Below are 17,616 nucleotides of genomic sequence, written 5' to 3' on the forward strand. Positions count from 1 at the left end.
AACTGAGGTTTTGTCGAAGCCAAGGTATTTCTGGATAAATGATCGATCTATGTCGACTAAAAGATGCATTTATGTCTGATTTAATGGCAAATTTTCTGTGTTTGTTCAATTCATTACAAGTTCACTTATACCACTTTACTTAAGTGATATTTTCCGGAGTTTATATGTGTCGTTACTATGCAGTAGTTTTCCTCTATTATGCATTTATTATTTTTTTTTTAATTTCGTTTATCATAATTACAAGATTACATTATAACATGTAGTTAATTTATGTTTTGAATTCGATATGATGTGACTATAATGGAATTTACCTTGTAACACTTAAATGCATGTGATAAAAAAGAGAGTCGAGATGGTCTGGTGAAAAAATCACTTGAAAGCAAAACGAGCATAGCGGGTTCGAATCTGCACATAGCGCTGAATTTTTAAGTGATGAGTTATTTTGTTATAATTGTAGTAGGAATGAAATTCAATGGGTATAAACACTTGCATATGTGACAGGCCCATCGTGACGATGCTGTAACAAAAATTATTTAGTCATATTATTTATATAAATATGTGCATTTTGTATTATGTTGGTATACACTACTATACATATAGATATTGTAGATTAAGTATTCTTTCGACGTTTGCCGGTGTCTGTTGCCATAGCCAACTGGTAACCGTTATTCTTTGCCTGCATTTTAAAGGAAATAAAACCAAATAGTTTAAAAATAACCTATAATTTAACCAAAAAAATATTCAAAAATTATAACAATTGTTAACACCTAAAGTAAACTCTTTTATAATGAAAATGTACATTGGCTTGAAATTTTCATCATCGTTCATTAAAAAACCATTAAACATGTCTTCAAACATATCTGTGGGTGAACTAATATAAGTACATTAGACACTTTTCAAACGTAAGACTAGAGAAATTAATCTAAATGAGTTACCTTTTCTGGTAATAGTACTTTCTATCTACCTGATTATATTTTCTTTTATAGTCTTTTACACAATCTATCCATCGTTGGATCGTCCCTTACCTCTATATCCAACTAAGTCCAATAAGTTTACTAATACGAAAACAATGAAAAGTGATTATAATGCAACAAAGTACGATGAAACCTAGTAAGATTTGAAAGTAATTTAATCAGTAGTAAGTACCACTAATACATGTCAACTGTGAACCACAATTATAATACAAAAACATTTTATATTAATACAATATAATCAAATAAATCGAAAGTTAGATTAGTGTAAATAGAAAGTTTAATTAAGTAAGACTTCATGGCTAATATATCAACTAATTGCTTCTAATAATAATCATATTATAACTTGGCAATTTCGTTACCTAATACTCAACGATACCTCATCATCATCATTATCAGCCCGTTTTTGTCCACTGCTGGACATAGGCCTCTCCAAGTCCACGCTACTGTGTTCTTTCTCCAGCTACTCGCATCCAGCTCGGGCCTGCCGCCTTGCATTGCTTGCGTCCTACACTACGTTTGACGTGACGCGGTCCTCCACCCCAGAACACGTTTTCCCCAACGGTTTTCGATTCTACGACAATACATACTACCTATTCATAATTAATTAAATCTAACTACCATGATTATTTTATCTGCAACTTTGTAGTATATAATTTTATTTCTAATTATTATTATTATGTAATTCGATTATGAAGTATTAAATATAAATAATCATAATCAAAAAGTATGATAGCTTTTAAAATTAAAAACATTTTTCAAAGACATGTTAAATCTTGCAATCCATTGATATGAATTAGGTACAATAAATAATAAACTATTTAAAAAGTTAAAGCAATCAATCAAATAATAAAGGTGGTTAGTATAATTGTAATATGACATCAATATATTTTCATCTGCCGCAGAAAATACGAATGTTTTGAAACATTACATAAGCAAATAAAATAATAGAAAAGTCTTCGAGCTAATCTATAATAGTATTTACAAACATTGTAATATTATCATGAACGCAATGTCAATGTGTCATTGACCTATTGAAAGTTACAGTTACAATTTTAAAACAACATTGTTTCAAAATGGAGGCATGGTCATTAACCCTAATTTCTTACAGTTAACTAATACATCAAATATCATATTTGTGCGATTTCGTTTACTCTGTGTTGCCCATCTCCGAACGCTCTATATTCTAATTTCTTTGAATGTTTCGACCTTGAGATAATTATTCATCTTTCAATGAAATGAACGAAAACGTGCTGACCAAATTTCAATGAATAGACCTCACTACACAGGAGTATAATATTTACACACACATATTCCGACTAGGCACTACCAAATAGGCACGTTGCTACGATTAGCAGTACCCATGACTATTGGCTATTCGAGACACGAGAGTGTAAACCAGAAAACTTCCTGGCTCTTTTTCTATATCGTGTCTATGGAAAACTCAATTTAAAAATCGAACCCAATATCAGCTGTTCTACAATAACAGTTAAATGTTTTATCTCACACAGAAAAGTTAATAACCACAAATGAAGTTTTTTTTTTAAATGTAACCGTCGGCAAACGTGCTGGGTTCACTTTAAGGATGGTAAAATAAAACAAAGCATATAAAAACTATTTATTTATTTATTGCTAAATCATGGAGGCACACATTGGGATTACATTATACAGTCATTGTACGGACAAACAGTTTATACAATATAAAAGTCTTTCATTTAAGTCACTGGTACAAAACAATGAACACAAAAAAACTAAATGCACAAAATTCAAAGTGTTTTAATTTGCATTACTTATATAGTCTATGGTTAATCATGACATCTAAGCTAATTCGAAATAAAATATTATTAATAATTTCGTCACGCAGCTGAATTTTATAACTAAAATTTTATAAGAGAAACAAAATTCATATTACACACATTAGCTGCAAATTATTGACTTTTAACCATACAAAATGTAGGCAATGTAGGTAGACATTATGTGATGTACAAAAATCCTACTCGTGTTATTTCACACAAAACTTCGAACATGTGGCGCCGGCATTACTCACATTATATTATCGTAAACATTGCCAGACTATTACTAATTATACCAATAAATCAGACCCTATATTATTATTTTATTGAATGAATATAAAAAAAAAACGTAACAAAATACATGTCATAGAAAATATAAGACGAACTATTATAGCACAATATCCTTATTAAATATAATTAAAATTGCATATGTGAGAGATTCATCATATTTCTTAAATGATATATTTTTAAATTCCTGAATATATGAATCATAAAAATTACTTCTATAATATTAATATCGTATTTTAACAGAGATTAAGCACGCATTTTCATTTATCAAACGAAAAGAACTGAAAAAATATTATCAATTTTTCTATTACAAATTATTTTTCATTATAAAGCGTGGAATATCAATCAGAAAACATGATTATATTTAAGTATAAGACTTTCATATAAAATATTACCATATAGAAATAAAACTACAAATTGCATTCTAAATCTAGTGTAACACAAAATATATAAAAAAAAATCATAATCACTGATTTACATTTATCTGTGGAAAATTTAATTTATTCACAAAAAAAAACAAAATGGTTCACACTGAAACCTCTTAAACGCTTTTGTATGGACCTAAATTAAATTCATTGAGAAACATTTATTCACATTTATAAAAAGTTTGAAATCTGTCTATTCACTTACATTGTATCAAAAGAGTTTCACCTTTAAAAAAATACGTCACTTTTCCACTTAACTGTACCGAGTTATAAAATATATATATTACACATGGCAATTGTAAAAATGAGCAGACATATTCGGAATGGTTCTTACATCTAAGTACGAGAGGCACATTCGTATTGGACGGACCGTGTAAATCTTAAACTATATTACAGCTACGTTTGGACGAATTGATTAATATCATAAAACTTTATTCACCTCATTATCATAAGTCATGTAAAATACAATAAAAAAAACACTAATTTAAAATAAAAAAATAACAAAACTGTTTATATATAGCGTCTCGTTTGTGACGTCACATCTTCTCATTGGTAAATTCCAGATAGCTTATCTGTAGGAGGGTTCAATTACGTATTTAAAAAAAGAGTCTTAAATTTTCAGTCAATTAAACGAAACATAGATATATGGTCAGATATAGTTTGTAAATCTCATATAAAAAATCCGAAAGAACTATTAATATTTAAGCTTTTTAATAGACTAATTGATTATTTTCACGCAAATTATCATACTATATTACCATTGAAATCAATGGTAATTGTTTAAAGAGATTCCATGAGACTCCTTGTCATTGGTCTACTCAAAAGACCGAGCAATAAAACATTGGTCTTTCCAGTAGACCATTTTTAAAAAGAGACCCATATTTTTTTTTGAAAAATATGGTCATTGGCTTTGGTGTTTGGAAAGACCAGAGTATATAAGCTAACGAGCTGTTTATATTACTCGATCATAAGCTCAAAATGGACCACACCGAGACCATCTCTTCTGTTGTATTTGATGTTTCTCGCCCAAGCTCGGCACTCAATGTTGATGACTATACCAGCTAAAATAGAAAATGTAAATTATTTAATACAATATAAATTATCAGTGTTTCATTGTTTAGTCCATGTGTAACTACTTATTGACTTATTTACGCTATAGATTGGCGAACGAACATATGGGCCTTCTGATGGTAAGTGGTCATCAACGCCCATTGACAATGGCGCTGTAAAGAACATTAATCATTATTTACATCGCCAATGCGCCACCAACCTTGGGAACTCAAAATCAAAATCAACTTTATTCAAGTGGGCTTTTACAAGCCCTTTTGAATCGTCAATTAACAATTAAGTGAAGCTACCACCGGTTCGGAAAGTAGATTATACCGAGAAGAAAGGGCAAAAAAATTCAGTAGTTACTCTTTTTCAACATTTAAAAAATACAAAGTCATGTCAGTTAATACAATTATTTAAATTAATATATCCTGATCCTAATTCCACGCTTTTTTATCATCTACAAAATCTTGTATAGAGTAATACGCCTTTTTTACCAATGTATTTTTTATAAACAATTTGAATTTACGAAAAGGCAAAGTTAAAAATGTTACGTCCCTTGTGCCTGTAGTTACACTGACTCACGCACCCTTCAGACTAGAACACAAAAATACTAAGTACTGTTGTTTGGCGGTAGAATATCTGATGAGTGAATGGTACCCAGCTGGGTTTGCCAAAAGTCCTACCATCAAGAAACCAATTGATTCCATAATAAAAAATATATATTTGTCGTTATAAGTTATATATCTTTGTACCAATGAGAAATCGGATCGGAAAGCTAGTTATAGTAGAAAATAAATGTTCAAATACTCACTCCTCGGTCGCTGCAGGTGCACAGCAACCAGCGGGCTCAGATAACCTTCAGCATTGTTATACGGGTAATAGTAGCCGGGGAATCCAGGGGACGGCAGGTACCTGATCGGCCCAATGTTCTCCTTGTCCGCTGGGGTCTCGCCGTGACAGGAAACCCAAACCATATTCGCCTGAAAAACCTCTTAATTAACACTTAATACTTAGTAGATCCGTCTGTACGTTCGCGATAATCTCCCTACTAAACGGATTTTCATGCGATTTTCACCAACAGACAGTGGGTTCCATAAGGAAGGTTTAAGTATATAATTAAGGTTTTTGTGTAAATAAGTGGAAATAGAACGACAATTGTTGAACATGTCGGATAAAAGCAACAAAAAATATATAAATTAAAGGTAAAAATATATAAATGAAAGATAAAAATATAAATAAAGCTTATGTCTAGCTGTACGAAGCCGGGATTGGCCGCTAGTAAATCACATTTCATAAACAATTACCAATCTTTATAACAGTATAATAACAGCCTAACAATGACTCAGCAGTGGCATCTAAAAAGAATCGGGGCCCTGACCCCTCTTTCTCATCACTCTTTAACTAATAATTACCCTTTAAAATTATAGATACGAAATTAAAAATCTTGTGCGCAGTGTCGTGTTTTTCTAGCTTCAGAAGCTTAAGGTTTAGTTTAGAGAGCCCCCTGAATTCTGGGGCCCTGGTGCACTGCGCCACCTGTCCTACGATAACTACGCCACTGTGATTCAGTAGTCAGTAGATTACTAAAGCAAACTCTTCTTTTAAGGAAAACCTTAGGAATTAAGAGGGACACAACGGCCCAATAGTTTCAGATGTGGCAGTAGCCATCATTCGACAAACATAGGTGTCATCAAGATGGTTTCCAAGACCGCCGGGCAAGAATTACAAACATAGGTACTTCGGTTTCGATAACCATCCTGTGCCAAAAATGCCATAAAAAGTTATCCAGATTTAAATAAAACTAGTTATAACGGATTGTAATCGCATATATTAATTATTATGGACATCCCGACGTTTCGAGCACTTTACAGCGTTCGTGGTCACGGGTAGACTAAGGTGGCATTTGTCTATTTGAAGAACAAAGAAATATTATTTGCAACTACCGCCAACGATTTCTCAATCCCAAAATAATTAATATACGCGATTACAATCCGTTATAACTAGTTTTATTTAAATGTGTAATAATCGCGAAAATTTAAGACAACATTAAGTTATCCAGAATAAAGCAATGTTCGACAACAGCCTCTAAATTTCTCACTGCTAGGCTAAGGCCTCCTCTCCCATTGAGGAGAAGATTTCGCTGTTCCAATTCGGGTTGGTGGAATACACGTGTAGCAGAATTTCTATGAAATTTGACACATGCAGGTTTCCTCGCGATGTTTTCCTTCCCCGCTGTACTCAGATGAACTATAAACACAAATTAAGCACATGATAATTCAGTGGTGCTTGCCTCGGACTGAACCCCCTTTATTGGTTAAGATGCACGGTCTAACCACTGGGCCATCTCGGTTCAAGCAAAATAAAATTAAAGATTAATCTTACGTCATCACGATTGAAATCTGTAATGTTCTTGATATGATATTGGAGATCCAGAGGCATCTCGGTCGGCAGGACACTCGTTTCGTTGTAGAACTCCGGCCTCCATCCATATATCCTGCAACCAAAGATGTATAACATCAAACAAATCTGATAGAATAACGCCCTTATAGATCACAGAAGATACAGGGTGGGCCAGAAAGGCGTACGAATTTCAAAATCGCATTACTCTTGACCGGAACGCGGGAGCGGGGTGTGGGTAGCAGAGATAGGTAGCTTGCTTCTCGGAAATCAGTCGCCATGGAGCGTTTCACCGGTGAGCAGCGTGCGTTTTGTGTAAAAGCGTATTACAAAAATGGCGATTCGTGCACTATTGCGCGACGTCTATTTCGCTCTAACTTTAGATTACATGATTTAAACCAATGTCCAAGTGAAAGTGTGATCAGATCGTGGGTTAGAAAGTTTGAGTCTTCGGGTTCGACGTTAAATGAAAAACCTGCGGGACGAACAAGGACAGTAAGAACGGATGAGAATGTAAGCGAAGTCGTAGCGTCGGTCCGGCGCGATCCCCAGCAGTCGTCGCGAAAGAGATCAGCTGAGCTCGCCATATCAAGAACATCATTGAGGCGTATTTTGACAAAAGATCTTAAATTACACCCGTATAAGCTACAATTAGTCCAGGAATTAAAGCCAAATGACCACCATTTACGTCTTGCATTTGCCGAAACAATGTTAGAGCGTTTTCAAAGTTTAAACAATATTCTCTTTTCGGATAAAGCTCATTTCCATTTGTGTGGATTTGTCAATAAACAAAATTGTCGATATTGGGCCGAAGAAAATCTCCAATTAAAACATCAAAGACCTTTGCATTCGCTTAAAGTTACAGTTTGGGCTACCATGTCGGCTCAAGGAATCATCGGACCCCATTTCTTCGAAAATGAGCGAGGCCATACAGTAACAGTAAATTCCGATCGCTACACAGCAATGCTACGTAACTTTTTCTTTCCCCAACTGCATAATTTGAAGCTTACAACAGTAGAACCTGGTTTCAACAAGATGGGGCGACATCCCATACATCTAATGAGTCTTTGGCAGTCGTTAACGAAGTGTTTAATGGAAAACTGATATCGCGTCGAGGGGACATTCCGTGGCCTCCCCGGAGCCCAGATCTCCCAGATCGGATTTTTTTCTCTGGGGATACCTGAAGAGTCGCGTTTATGCTAATAAACCCACGACGATTGCCCAGCTCAAAGAAAACATTCGCGAGGAAATGTCCGCTATCCTACGAGCGATGTGAGAGAAAGTTTTCACAAATTTGAGGAATAGATTGGAAGAGTGTAAACGTGAAGAGGGCAAACACCTAAATGATGTTATCTTTAAAAAATAAAATTCCCATTTGTTCTTTTTATAATAAATATATTTTTTATTTCCTGAGCTCGGTATTTTTTTTTATATGATGTTTTCTTATCCGCTTAACTTTATGGCCCACCCTGTATTATAGTGACGCCTGAACTTTGCCGTTTCGAAAATTCAAATCGTTTGTAAAAAAATACATTAGCGAAAAAGGCATATGACTCGATACAAAATTTTATAGATTTTATAGAAATCTGATTAGTGGTGGAATGGAAGTGATATTCTATCCAGGCTTTGTATAAAGACGTAATACTAAGCGAATGACTTAATTTTGTTAGTTAAAATTAGTACCAACACAAACCCGTATAAAGCATTGTTAATTTCTTTATGACATTGAAACTTTAGAACAAGATTATCTATGCGCTTCTCCATTCATAAAATGATAACCTCCTCCTTTTTGAAGTCGGTTGATAAGATATATATGTATAATAGACAAATCAAATCGAAATAAACTTCATTCAAGTAGGCTTTTACAAGCATTTTTGAATCGTCATTTAACAACTAAGTGAAGCTACCACCGGTTCGGAAAATATATTCTACCGATAAGAACCGGCGAGAAACTCAGTAGTTACTCTTCAACATTTAAAAAATACAGTCAAGTTAGCTAATTACAATTAACTAACATGACTGTATTTTATATATCTATCAAATTGCTTGTATTTACATGTTGCATAACGGTTATGCATAAAATCGAAATCAATTAAATATTCACTTCACCCTTACAGTTTTACAGGGGTGCATTAAAGTATTGTGTGACATTTCCGGTGTGAGGGTGAAAAGGCACGCTGGCCATCGTTAATAAGCTGCAGTCAGAGACTTAAGTTATAAAGCAGGGATTTATACGTCGATACTATTATGCGTATAAAGAAATTACCTTTTTAAATGTAATCATATTATATTAAACGTAGTTGTCGTTAGGGCTTCGCACTGATACTATGTAGGTAATAATATAACTATATACAAAGTTCATAGCTTTTTGTCATCAGACAATACAAACAACTATGCTCCTGCATTCTAAACCTGTAATATCTTCGAAAATACATTTAAATTATTTATGAACCATCAATGGCGTAGCTAGGCGAGGAAACGCCCGGTGCATAGAAAAAGAATCGGGCCCTCACCCCCTCTTTCCCATCCCTCCTTATTTAATAATTACCCTTTAAAATTATAGATACCAAATATGAAATCTTGTGCGTAGGGTCGTGATTTTCTAGCTACAGAAGCTTAAGGTTTAGTTTAGAGGGCCCACTGAACTCCGGGGCCCTGGTGCATTGCACCTCCTGGCCCTACGATAGCTACGCCCCTGTGAACCATATTGATCTATAGTAATGCTGAATCGATTTATACTTTATTATGCATTTTTTATACAGTCGGGGTAAGAAAAGGTACGTCGCCTTAAGATCTATTTTCGTGTGTGTGTGTGTGTGTGTGTTAGTATAAAATTAATTTTATATGCAGTTTTCAGTATAGTGCTTTAGTTTCAAAATGTACTAAGAGTTTAAGACTTGATAAAGGAATTAATTTAAAAACTGACGAAGATTTTCTTACTCTGTCTGGACACATAAATCTTTCTCTTGATCCGACCTATCTATTTTGAAAAGAACTATATCAATATCATTGGTGTATTTTAAAGATCTAAGAATACAACATATATATTAACTTGCGACCCGCTCCGGCTTCCCATAGATGCAATGCTGATATTAAATATAGTACTATTTCTAGTACACATTTGCCGAAAAATATCATATCAAAATTTCCTTATTTAAATAGCGCGAAAACGCTACTCGGACAATATGGCGCTGCAATGTGGTCGGTGACGTCACTTGCTTGTATTTGACCTGTGGTACATATATAACCATTTTTAAGCTCATTATATATATTGATTACAATAGTTGGCACTTTATTTTTCGCATTGTCAAATAGCCTAAGCCTAGTCGCTAGTTACATATTTAATACAGACCTGTTCAGTTTCAGAAATATACACGGCGAAGACTTGTGGAACGAGAAATGATTCTCATCGATACACGGCGCCAAACCTCGGATGTCCACATCGCACACCTTCCCCGGAGGTGGGAGGTTCTTGAAGTTGCAGTTGTAAATGTTCTGACCGGCACCGGCCGTTTGACCCTTCTTTTTATAAACTGAAACAAAAAGAAAATAGATTTAATTCGTTAATTTCTATGTAATCGCTGATCAAAAGAGGGGGGTGGGGTCGTAATAACACAATATCAATTCATCATAGACAGCAGTCGGCGTCATCACTCACCTCAATCTCTATGGAAAGCATAATTTTTTTTAATTTTTTTACACTTGTTAAATTCAAACTCTAATTGCTTTATTCAATATAGAAGTATTACACTTTCTTTCTGATGGTCAATTGAACCAGTATCACTAGTTCGGAAAAGAAAATACCCTGACCTGAGAAGAAGCGGCGAAAGAAACTAAGCGGGTTATTTTTTTGTCTCATGTATTATATAAACAATTTAAATGAAATGAAATAGCCAGGAGGCGATCGTTTCATTCCCAAGGTGTGCTATCAATCATAAACTCATTAATTGTATAATAACCTTCTGCACACAAGCGTTCCTTAATATATTTTTTTTTAATTTGGCAACAGAGGCATTTTGAACGCTTTCTGGGATCCTGTTGTTAAACCGTATACTTTGCCCCACAAAGGAGTTACTGACTCCTTGTAAAAAGGATGTACTGACTCCTGCAATCGAGTAAGAGGAGTAACAAGTTTGTGTTTGTTCCTTGTACCAATGCTATGAGTATCACATTTTCTGATAAAATCAGTTTATAAACATTACAAAATATAAATTTCTTCTAATTTATACCTTAACGATTCTTTAGCTCCTAGGTTATAGATTGCGCGAAAAGCCCTCTTCTCTAGCACAAATATAGTATGGATAGCGGCTGCGTTGCCCCACAGCATAATACCGTATGACATTATACTGTGAAAGTAACTGAAATATACTAAGCGAGCCGTATCGACATCGGTACATAATCTAATTTTTTTGACCGCAAATGCCGCAGAACTCAGTCTACTCGCCAATCCGCTAATATGAGGGCCCCATTGCAACTTGGCATCAACGGATAGGCCAAGAAACTCCGCAGAATCAATTGGATCCATCGATTCCCTATTGATGAGTACATCGGTTTTTACATTTTGTACATTTGGTGTACTAAATTTCACAATTTTTGTTTTCTTATTATTTAGCCTAAGATTGTTTACACTAAACCAATGTACTACTATTGTTAGTGTTTGTTTGTTACTGTTAGCGAAGGAAAGCATCATGAGGCGTTTCATTTAAATTGTGTGTTTCAACGAATCGCATTTTAGAAACACGATTAAATATATACAATAGTATACCATGTAGTAATTCTCATATGCTTTGCTTATTTTGTGGTTATAGTTCATCTCGCGCCCGGCGTCGAACGAACACATCGTGACGAAACCTGCATGTTTCTAATTTCAACGAAATTCTGCCACATACGTATTCCACCAACCAGCGTTGGAGCAGCGTGGTGGAATATGCTACCTTCTACTCTAATGGAGGCTTTAGCCCAGAAGTGAGAAATATACAGGCTGTTAAGGTAAATGTATACAGAGGCCTATGCTTTTTTCCATCAACATTGCTAAACCACTAAAATTTTACACAAATTATTATTACACACCTGATAGAAAGTCAATTAGCTGATCCTCCCAGTACTTGTAACTGTCGTAACCCGTTCCTTTATACCAGATTAGGGTGCTGCGTACATCAGGGGGCAGGGGTCTAAAACCCAAACCGGGGCTGGTACCGATTAAGCTGTATTCCTGCTGCAGCCTCGGCACGCGAGGGTTAATGAAATGCTGGAGAAACGTAACCATACAAATGGCAAATAAAGCCGAAAGGACGATGTAAAATATTACGTAGAATATTATAATTTTACCTGCAAAAGAAAAAAACAATGTTAAGCTGATTACTCGATTACGCGGAATTATCGTGGATAATCACACTATGTGGTCGGGCTTTGTGCAAGCCTGCCTAGGTCGGTACCGCACACACATCATATGTACCGCGAAGCAGTAATGCTTAGTATTGAGCTGTGATTTGAAGGTTAAGTGAGCCTGTTTATGAGGCACAAGGGACTTAACAAGCTTCCGTGGCATGTGGTACATTGTTTTTTTCTATGGGTAATGGTAACCACTGACCATCCGGTGGCTATGTTCGTTAGTCTATAATTCCATAAAAATAATAAAAAATCACGAAGTTATCGTGTGTTTATCATAAATCTGGGAAATAATCTTAAAATAAATCGTTAAAATTTCTAACAATGGCCTTCGTGTAATATAGTATTAAATGCAAACACAACTTATCAAATCTGACTAATTAATTTTAAAGATTAACACGAAATGTTCCAGCTTAATTAAATTAGATCAAATGTACATGTTATAAAGTTAATCAGCTCAAACAATATAAAAACCAACACCTATCACCCAGCGGTTTAATTATAGCCGGTGTAAACTGGTCAATTGTGAGTAAGGCTTCAGGGATTAGGGCAACTACATCTTTATTCCTAAGCACCACACTGACATTCTTTTAGTCTATAATTAAGAGATTGTTGAGGCTTCCTCTCAAGGATATCATGTAATAAATCCTGTTGCATTAACCTCACATAACATATTAGATTTAAAAGAAAGATAAAATTACTTAAACACTGGATATAGATTTCAACAATAGATTTCAATTGATATATAAAGGAATCTGAGCATTTCTTCTATATAAATAAATTGTCTTTTGGTGTGAAAATGAGACAGACAGACAGAGTTATTTTCGCATTTTTATTATTAATTTTGGATTAAACTGGTTCAATATTTTTACTACTGAGGATTATACTATCGACTCTTAAAAACAGTTTGGTATAAATCTAAATTCATTTTTTACTATATTTTTGGCTGAACAATATATATGATACTTATTTTATTTCATAAAGGATTTTTTTCAAGTATTAATTTAAAAGCACCAAATTAATCAGCCTACAAAAGCTCTGAGAATATTAAATACCATATGTAAATGGATTACTTAGATATGAACAATATTTAAATAAAGTCATACTTATATGTAACCTGTTAAGTTATTATATATAGTTAAATCTAGTCAATCCTAATAAGATTACTTGACTATTTGCTGAAGGGGTTACTTTTATTAATAATTGTAATTATTGAATAATTGTTATGAGAAACTTTCAGTATAAGCTGACTGATATAAAATGCAACTTTTTTATAATAATATTCTCTAATCTGGAGACATATATTTTTTGGTTTGAACTTTCAAATAAACTATAATTAATTGTTAAATTTTAAAATACATAGTGAAACAACACATGCATGATTTTTTATTTAAATGTAACACACACTTTAAATATAAAGATAACATAATATCACTATTTTTAAAAAAGATGTTTTGGCAACCTTTATACATCCTACGTTTAAAAAAACGACCTATTAGAAAATAATGTTGCTAAAAATTTAAGTAATGACTTATGTATTAAAGTTAGGATGAATATTATTTTAAGAATTTTAGCATAAAATAACGATTTCTATAAATGATTTTAGTTGTAAGACTTTCAAAGTTTAACTGTAGCCACGCCCTGAACTTTTTTAAGCGCTGTAACTATTTCAATTTTAATATTGAATATGATATTTAGAATAAATATGGATAAAATATTATAATTCATAAAAAATATATACAACTTTACCCCAACTTTCAGGAGTTCTTCCCATAATCGCTCCCGTTTCTTCATTGTAAAAAAAATCAGAAAATTTCTGTTTTGATGTTTTCTTCAGAGGCTTTGTTTCCATTTCGAATTGTTCTATCTTAGAATTAGGCATTTTTAATGTTTTTTCGTAACTATTTATTTATAAAATTGAATTTTACGAAAACGAAAATAATGAAACACAACCGCCTCAATACAAAACATACGTGCGTGTTTACAGATTATAAATATTTTAATTTATTTTGACAACGGTTGACAGTTGCTAGCCACTTAATAAGTTACAGACAACAAATTTATTTCCTATTTAATTTATTTCCTATTTATAAAAACAAACTTATAATAGTTAACTCGAATAATTTCCATATTTTAATATTTTAAGCTGTAAATCTATACACATAGAAGGGTGTAAACGAAGCGTCATTACCACTTGTTTTGTACCTACGTTACCTCGTAACTATGTTTTATTTAATTCGCATCAACTAACTTTGTCAAACTTACTTTTTTATAACTTAATCACTAGTTTATTTTTTGGTAACTGTTTATAGATCAGGACGGTATAGCCTCTTTTCTTTTGCATGTTGCGTACAACAGACTATGTTATGCATATTATCACTTGTCAGTTGTCAGTGTCAATTCAATTTGTTAGGTAGTTCTTGATAGGTATTAGGTACTTCAGTTTGTGCACTTAATAAATGTCATATATATGACTTGAGATACATGAAAAATTACCTATTTATTTAGGAATCTCGACGCTTTCTTCTTTCTGTTTAATCGTTTTGCATTCAAAATAATCAAATATTACTGTTTTGCAATTATCAAAAGAAATCTTTTTTTTAAATAGAATAATGGCATCTGTTCACAAAATAATTGTCATTGTTGGTTTCATATCGCTGTTTCATTCAGCTTTCTCAGCAGCACAACGTAAGTATATATTAATTTATAATTTTAAGATTCCATTAAATATTACAGCGATAAACACAACGTATAAATATACATCATTATTCATAATAATAAATAGTTATTATGCATTATTGAGGTAATTAAAACAGGACACTTTTTTACAGATCGTTCGTACCTGCGAATTTCTTCACAAGAATTCACAACATTACCCCTAGATGTAAGTGAAATTAGTTTATATGAGTAACAATCTAGTGCAGCTTATTTAAATGCTCTATTAAAAAATAATGCTTATTAGAATGAAAAAATAATGTTTTTTTCAATATCATGTTCTATAGATTCAGTCCATCTCATCATGTACATTATTTCATGAAATTGTTACAAAAATATCAAAATATAATTTATAATTATATATTATCTTTTTATATGAAAAAGCTACAATAAATTGGAATTGAGATTCTACTGAGGACACTCTAAAATTGAGGGTATTGATTAAATATTAATTAATTTATACATTCAATAATAATTAATAGTGTTGTATACAATAATGTGCCTCTTTAGTGTTTCTCTGGTCCTATTTTATTTTCATATAATTCTAATTTTAAAATGGACGGTTGTACAAATACTTATTCATTACAGATAATAATTCAGGCAGTAGCAAGCTTATTTGCAGTGATGTGGGGAGTTCTTAATGTATCTGGCAAGCTTCGTGAAATCCCAGCTGCAGCAGAACTGAACACTGTTAAGTGGGAGACTCAACGCAATCTTCCATCATTCTACATATTTAATCACAGAGGAAGAGCATTAGCCGATGACTTTGTTCCAACACCAAGCAAAGGCGAGCTGGAAAACTTAGAATGATGATAGTATTAAGACATTGTTAAAAATATATTAATTTATTTCAAGAATGTTTTTTTTTATTTTATAAGGCTATGACCAATGAAAATATTAAAACATAGCCTATTCTAATGGAATAGGAAAAAAGATAAATAAACCGTAGCTAATAACTCATATGGTACACTACTAAGAGTTTATGAATATACATTTATTTCTAACATAACACTTTTTCATTAACTACTTATTTCCATTTTAACATAATTTCCAAAATTATGAGAAGTATAGTTGACATCCAAATTGCCACTTTTTTGTAAACTAAAATATCACAGCGATTTGCTGTTAAATGTTGGTTTTTTCCTATTATGGTTAGTAAAGAGTATAGCTACATGAAAATTGATTCTATTCTATTTACTTTGCTACTTGTTTTTTTTTTCTTATATTAGTAGTAGTACCTTTTTGGGGTAAACACCCCAAATTTGACTTAATATTTTTTTAAGAATATGGGATGCCATGTACAACAAGTGCACTAAATAAAACAAGAGATTTCTTTTAAATTTGTATTTCTTATTTTAATGGAAAAAATATGTATGCTGTGAAGCCCTCGACACATGACAATAGACTTATATTTTATACTCTTAGTGTCCTATTTAAAAAATATTAGGTAAATACAAAAATTCCATTTCAATGTCATAAGCTTATTTACAAAAGAGTATCCTTTAGTAAAACCTTAATACATTGATAGTTTTGTAAGAATAAACAAAGCCATTCTTATAATTATATAATGTGAGGAGAGTCAGAACATATCTTCTAGTAACAGTCTTTACACATGTACACCAACCATACGCATTATTATCTTCCTCCGCGGCCACCTCTGAATCCTCCTCCGCCTCCTCCTCGACCAAATCCACCTCCTCCGCCTCCTCTTCCAAATCCACCACCACCGCCTCCTCTTCCAAATCCACCTCCACCCCCGCCTCCCCTACCAAATCCGCCTCCTCCGCCTCTGCCAAAACCACCGCCTCCACCTCTACCAAATCCACCTCCGCCTCGGCCGCCACCTCCTCGGCCAAATCCTCCGCCACCTCCTCTGCTAAATCCACCGCCGCCACGTCCACCTCTCCCACCACGCCCACCTCCTCGTTTTGCTCCAGGTGGTTGTGGCAAAAATCTCTTTAAAGGTAATAACTTAGCAGGATCAATGTAAAACTGTTGCCCTTCTTTAAAACTCTTCGCCTTTATATTTTCACCTAGCTTCACAGAAACGAAATAGTCTCGTAAATTTCCAAATATTTCGTCAATTTTGCCGATTTGTTCTTTGTTTTCAAGAAAAATTGGAGCATTGAAGTAGGGTACGTCTTCGATGTCTACTTTACATACGAGGTCATCTTGAACTGTCCAGCCGTAGTGGCCGAGAGGAATCACGGACTCAGGGGGACCAGCGTCTTGTTGTCTGTAGCCACCGCCGCCTCCGCCACCGCGGCCTCGGCCACCACCAAAACCTCTACCACCTCCTCTTCCTCCAAACCCGCCACGACCGCCACCTCCGCCGCCTCCTCTTCCGCGAAAGGACATTTTAACTTTAAAAAAAAAAACAAATATAACCTCAAGTCACGTTATATTTTCGGCGCACCGCGCACGCTTTCTTGACAATCAAAGTCAATATAGTTGACAATGACAGTATTCTATGTCGCACTCGCAACAGATGAAAACAGAAAATATTTATTTTAAATAAATAACTTCTTTCCAATTCATCATTTTAAAAACCAATAATTACCTCAAAAAATACATTTTGAATACATT

General features: G+C 33.6%; 3 protein-coding genes across 3 annotated transcripts; 1 reads left to right on the plus strand and 2 right to left on the minus strand.

Moving 5' to 3' along the window:
* Window positions 1-3,274: 3,274 nt before the first annotated feature.
* LOC124531253 (sodium/potassium-transporting ATPase subunit beta-2-like) lies at window positions 3,275-14,312 on the minus strand. Its single transcript, XM_047105754.1, has 6 exons — window positions 14,065-14,312; window positions 11,998-12,255; window positions 10,280-10,460; window positions 6,913-7,024; window positions 5,342-5,510; window positions 3,275-4,538 (listed from the first exon to the last, which is right to left on the minus strand). The coding sequence occupies exons 1-6, from the start codon at window positions 14,195-14,197 to the stop codon at window positions 4,435-4,437; spliced, it is 957 nt and encodes a 318-aa protein (XP_046961710.1). The 5' UTR covers window positions 14,198-14,312; the 3' UTR covers window positions 3,275-4,434.
* A 407-nt stretch (window positions 14,313-14,719) lies between these two features.
* LOC124531273 (ER membrane protein complex subunit 5) lies at window positions 14,720-15,884 on the plus strand. The gene is made up of 3 exons (XM_047105783.1): window positions 14,720-15,003; window positions 15,147-15,199; window positions 15,619-15,884. Exons 1-3 carry the CDS (start codon window positions 14,928-14,930, stop codon window positions 15,838-15,840), a joined length of 351 nt encoding a protein of 116 aa, XP_046961739.1. The 5' UTR covers window positions 14,720-14,927; the 3' UTR covers window positions 15,841-15,884.
* A 594-nt stretch (window positions 15,885-16,478) lies between these two features.
* Window positions 16,479-17,473, minus strand: LOC124531275 (H/ACA ribonucleoprotein complex subunit 1-like). The gene has a single exon (XM_047105784.1). The coding sequence runs from the start codon at window positions 17,386-17,388 to the stop codon at window positions 16,666-16,668; it is 723 nt and encodes a 240-aa protein (XP_046961740.1). The 5' UTR covers window positions 17,389-17,473; the 3' UTR covers window positions 16,479-16,665.
* Window positions 17,474-17,616: the final 143 nt, after the last annotated feature.

This window comes from Vanessa cardui, chromosome 7, assembly GCF_905220365.1.
Source record: "Vanessa cardui chromosome 7, ilVanCard2.1, whole genome shotgun sequence".
NCBI lineage: Eukaryota > Metazoa > Arthropoda > Insecta > Lepidoptera > Nymphalidae > Vanessa > Vanessa cardui.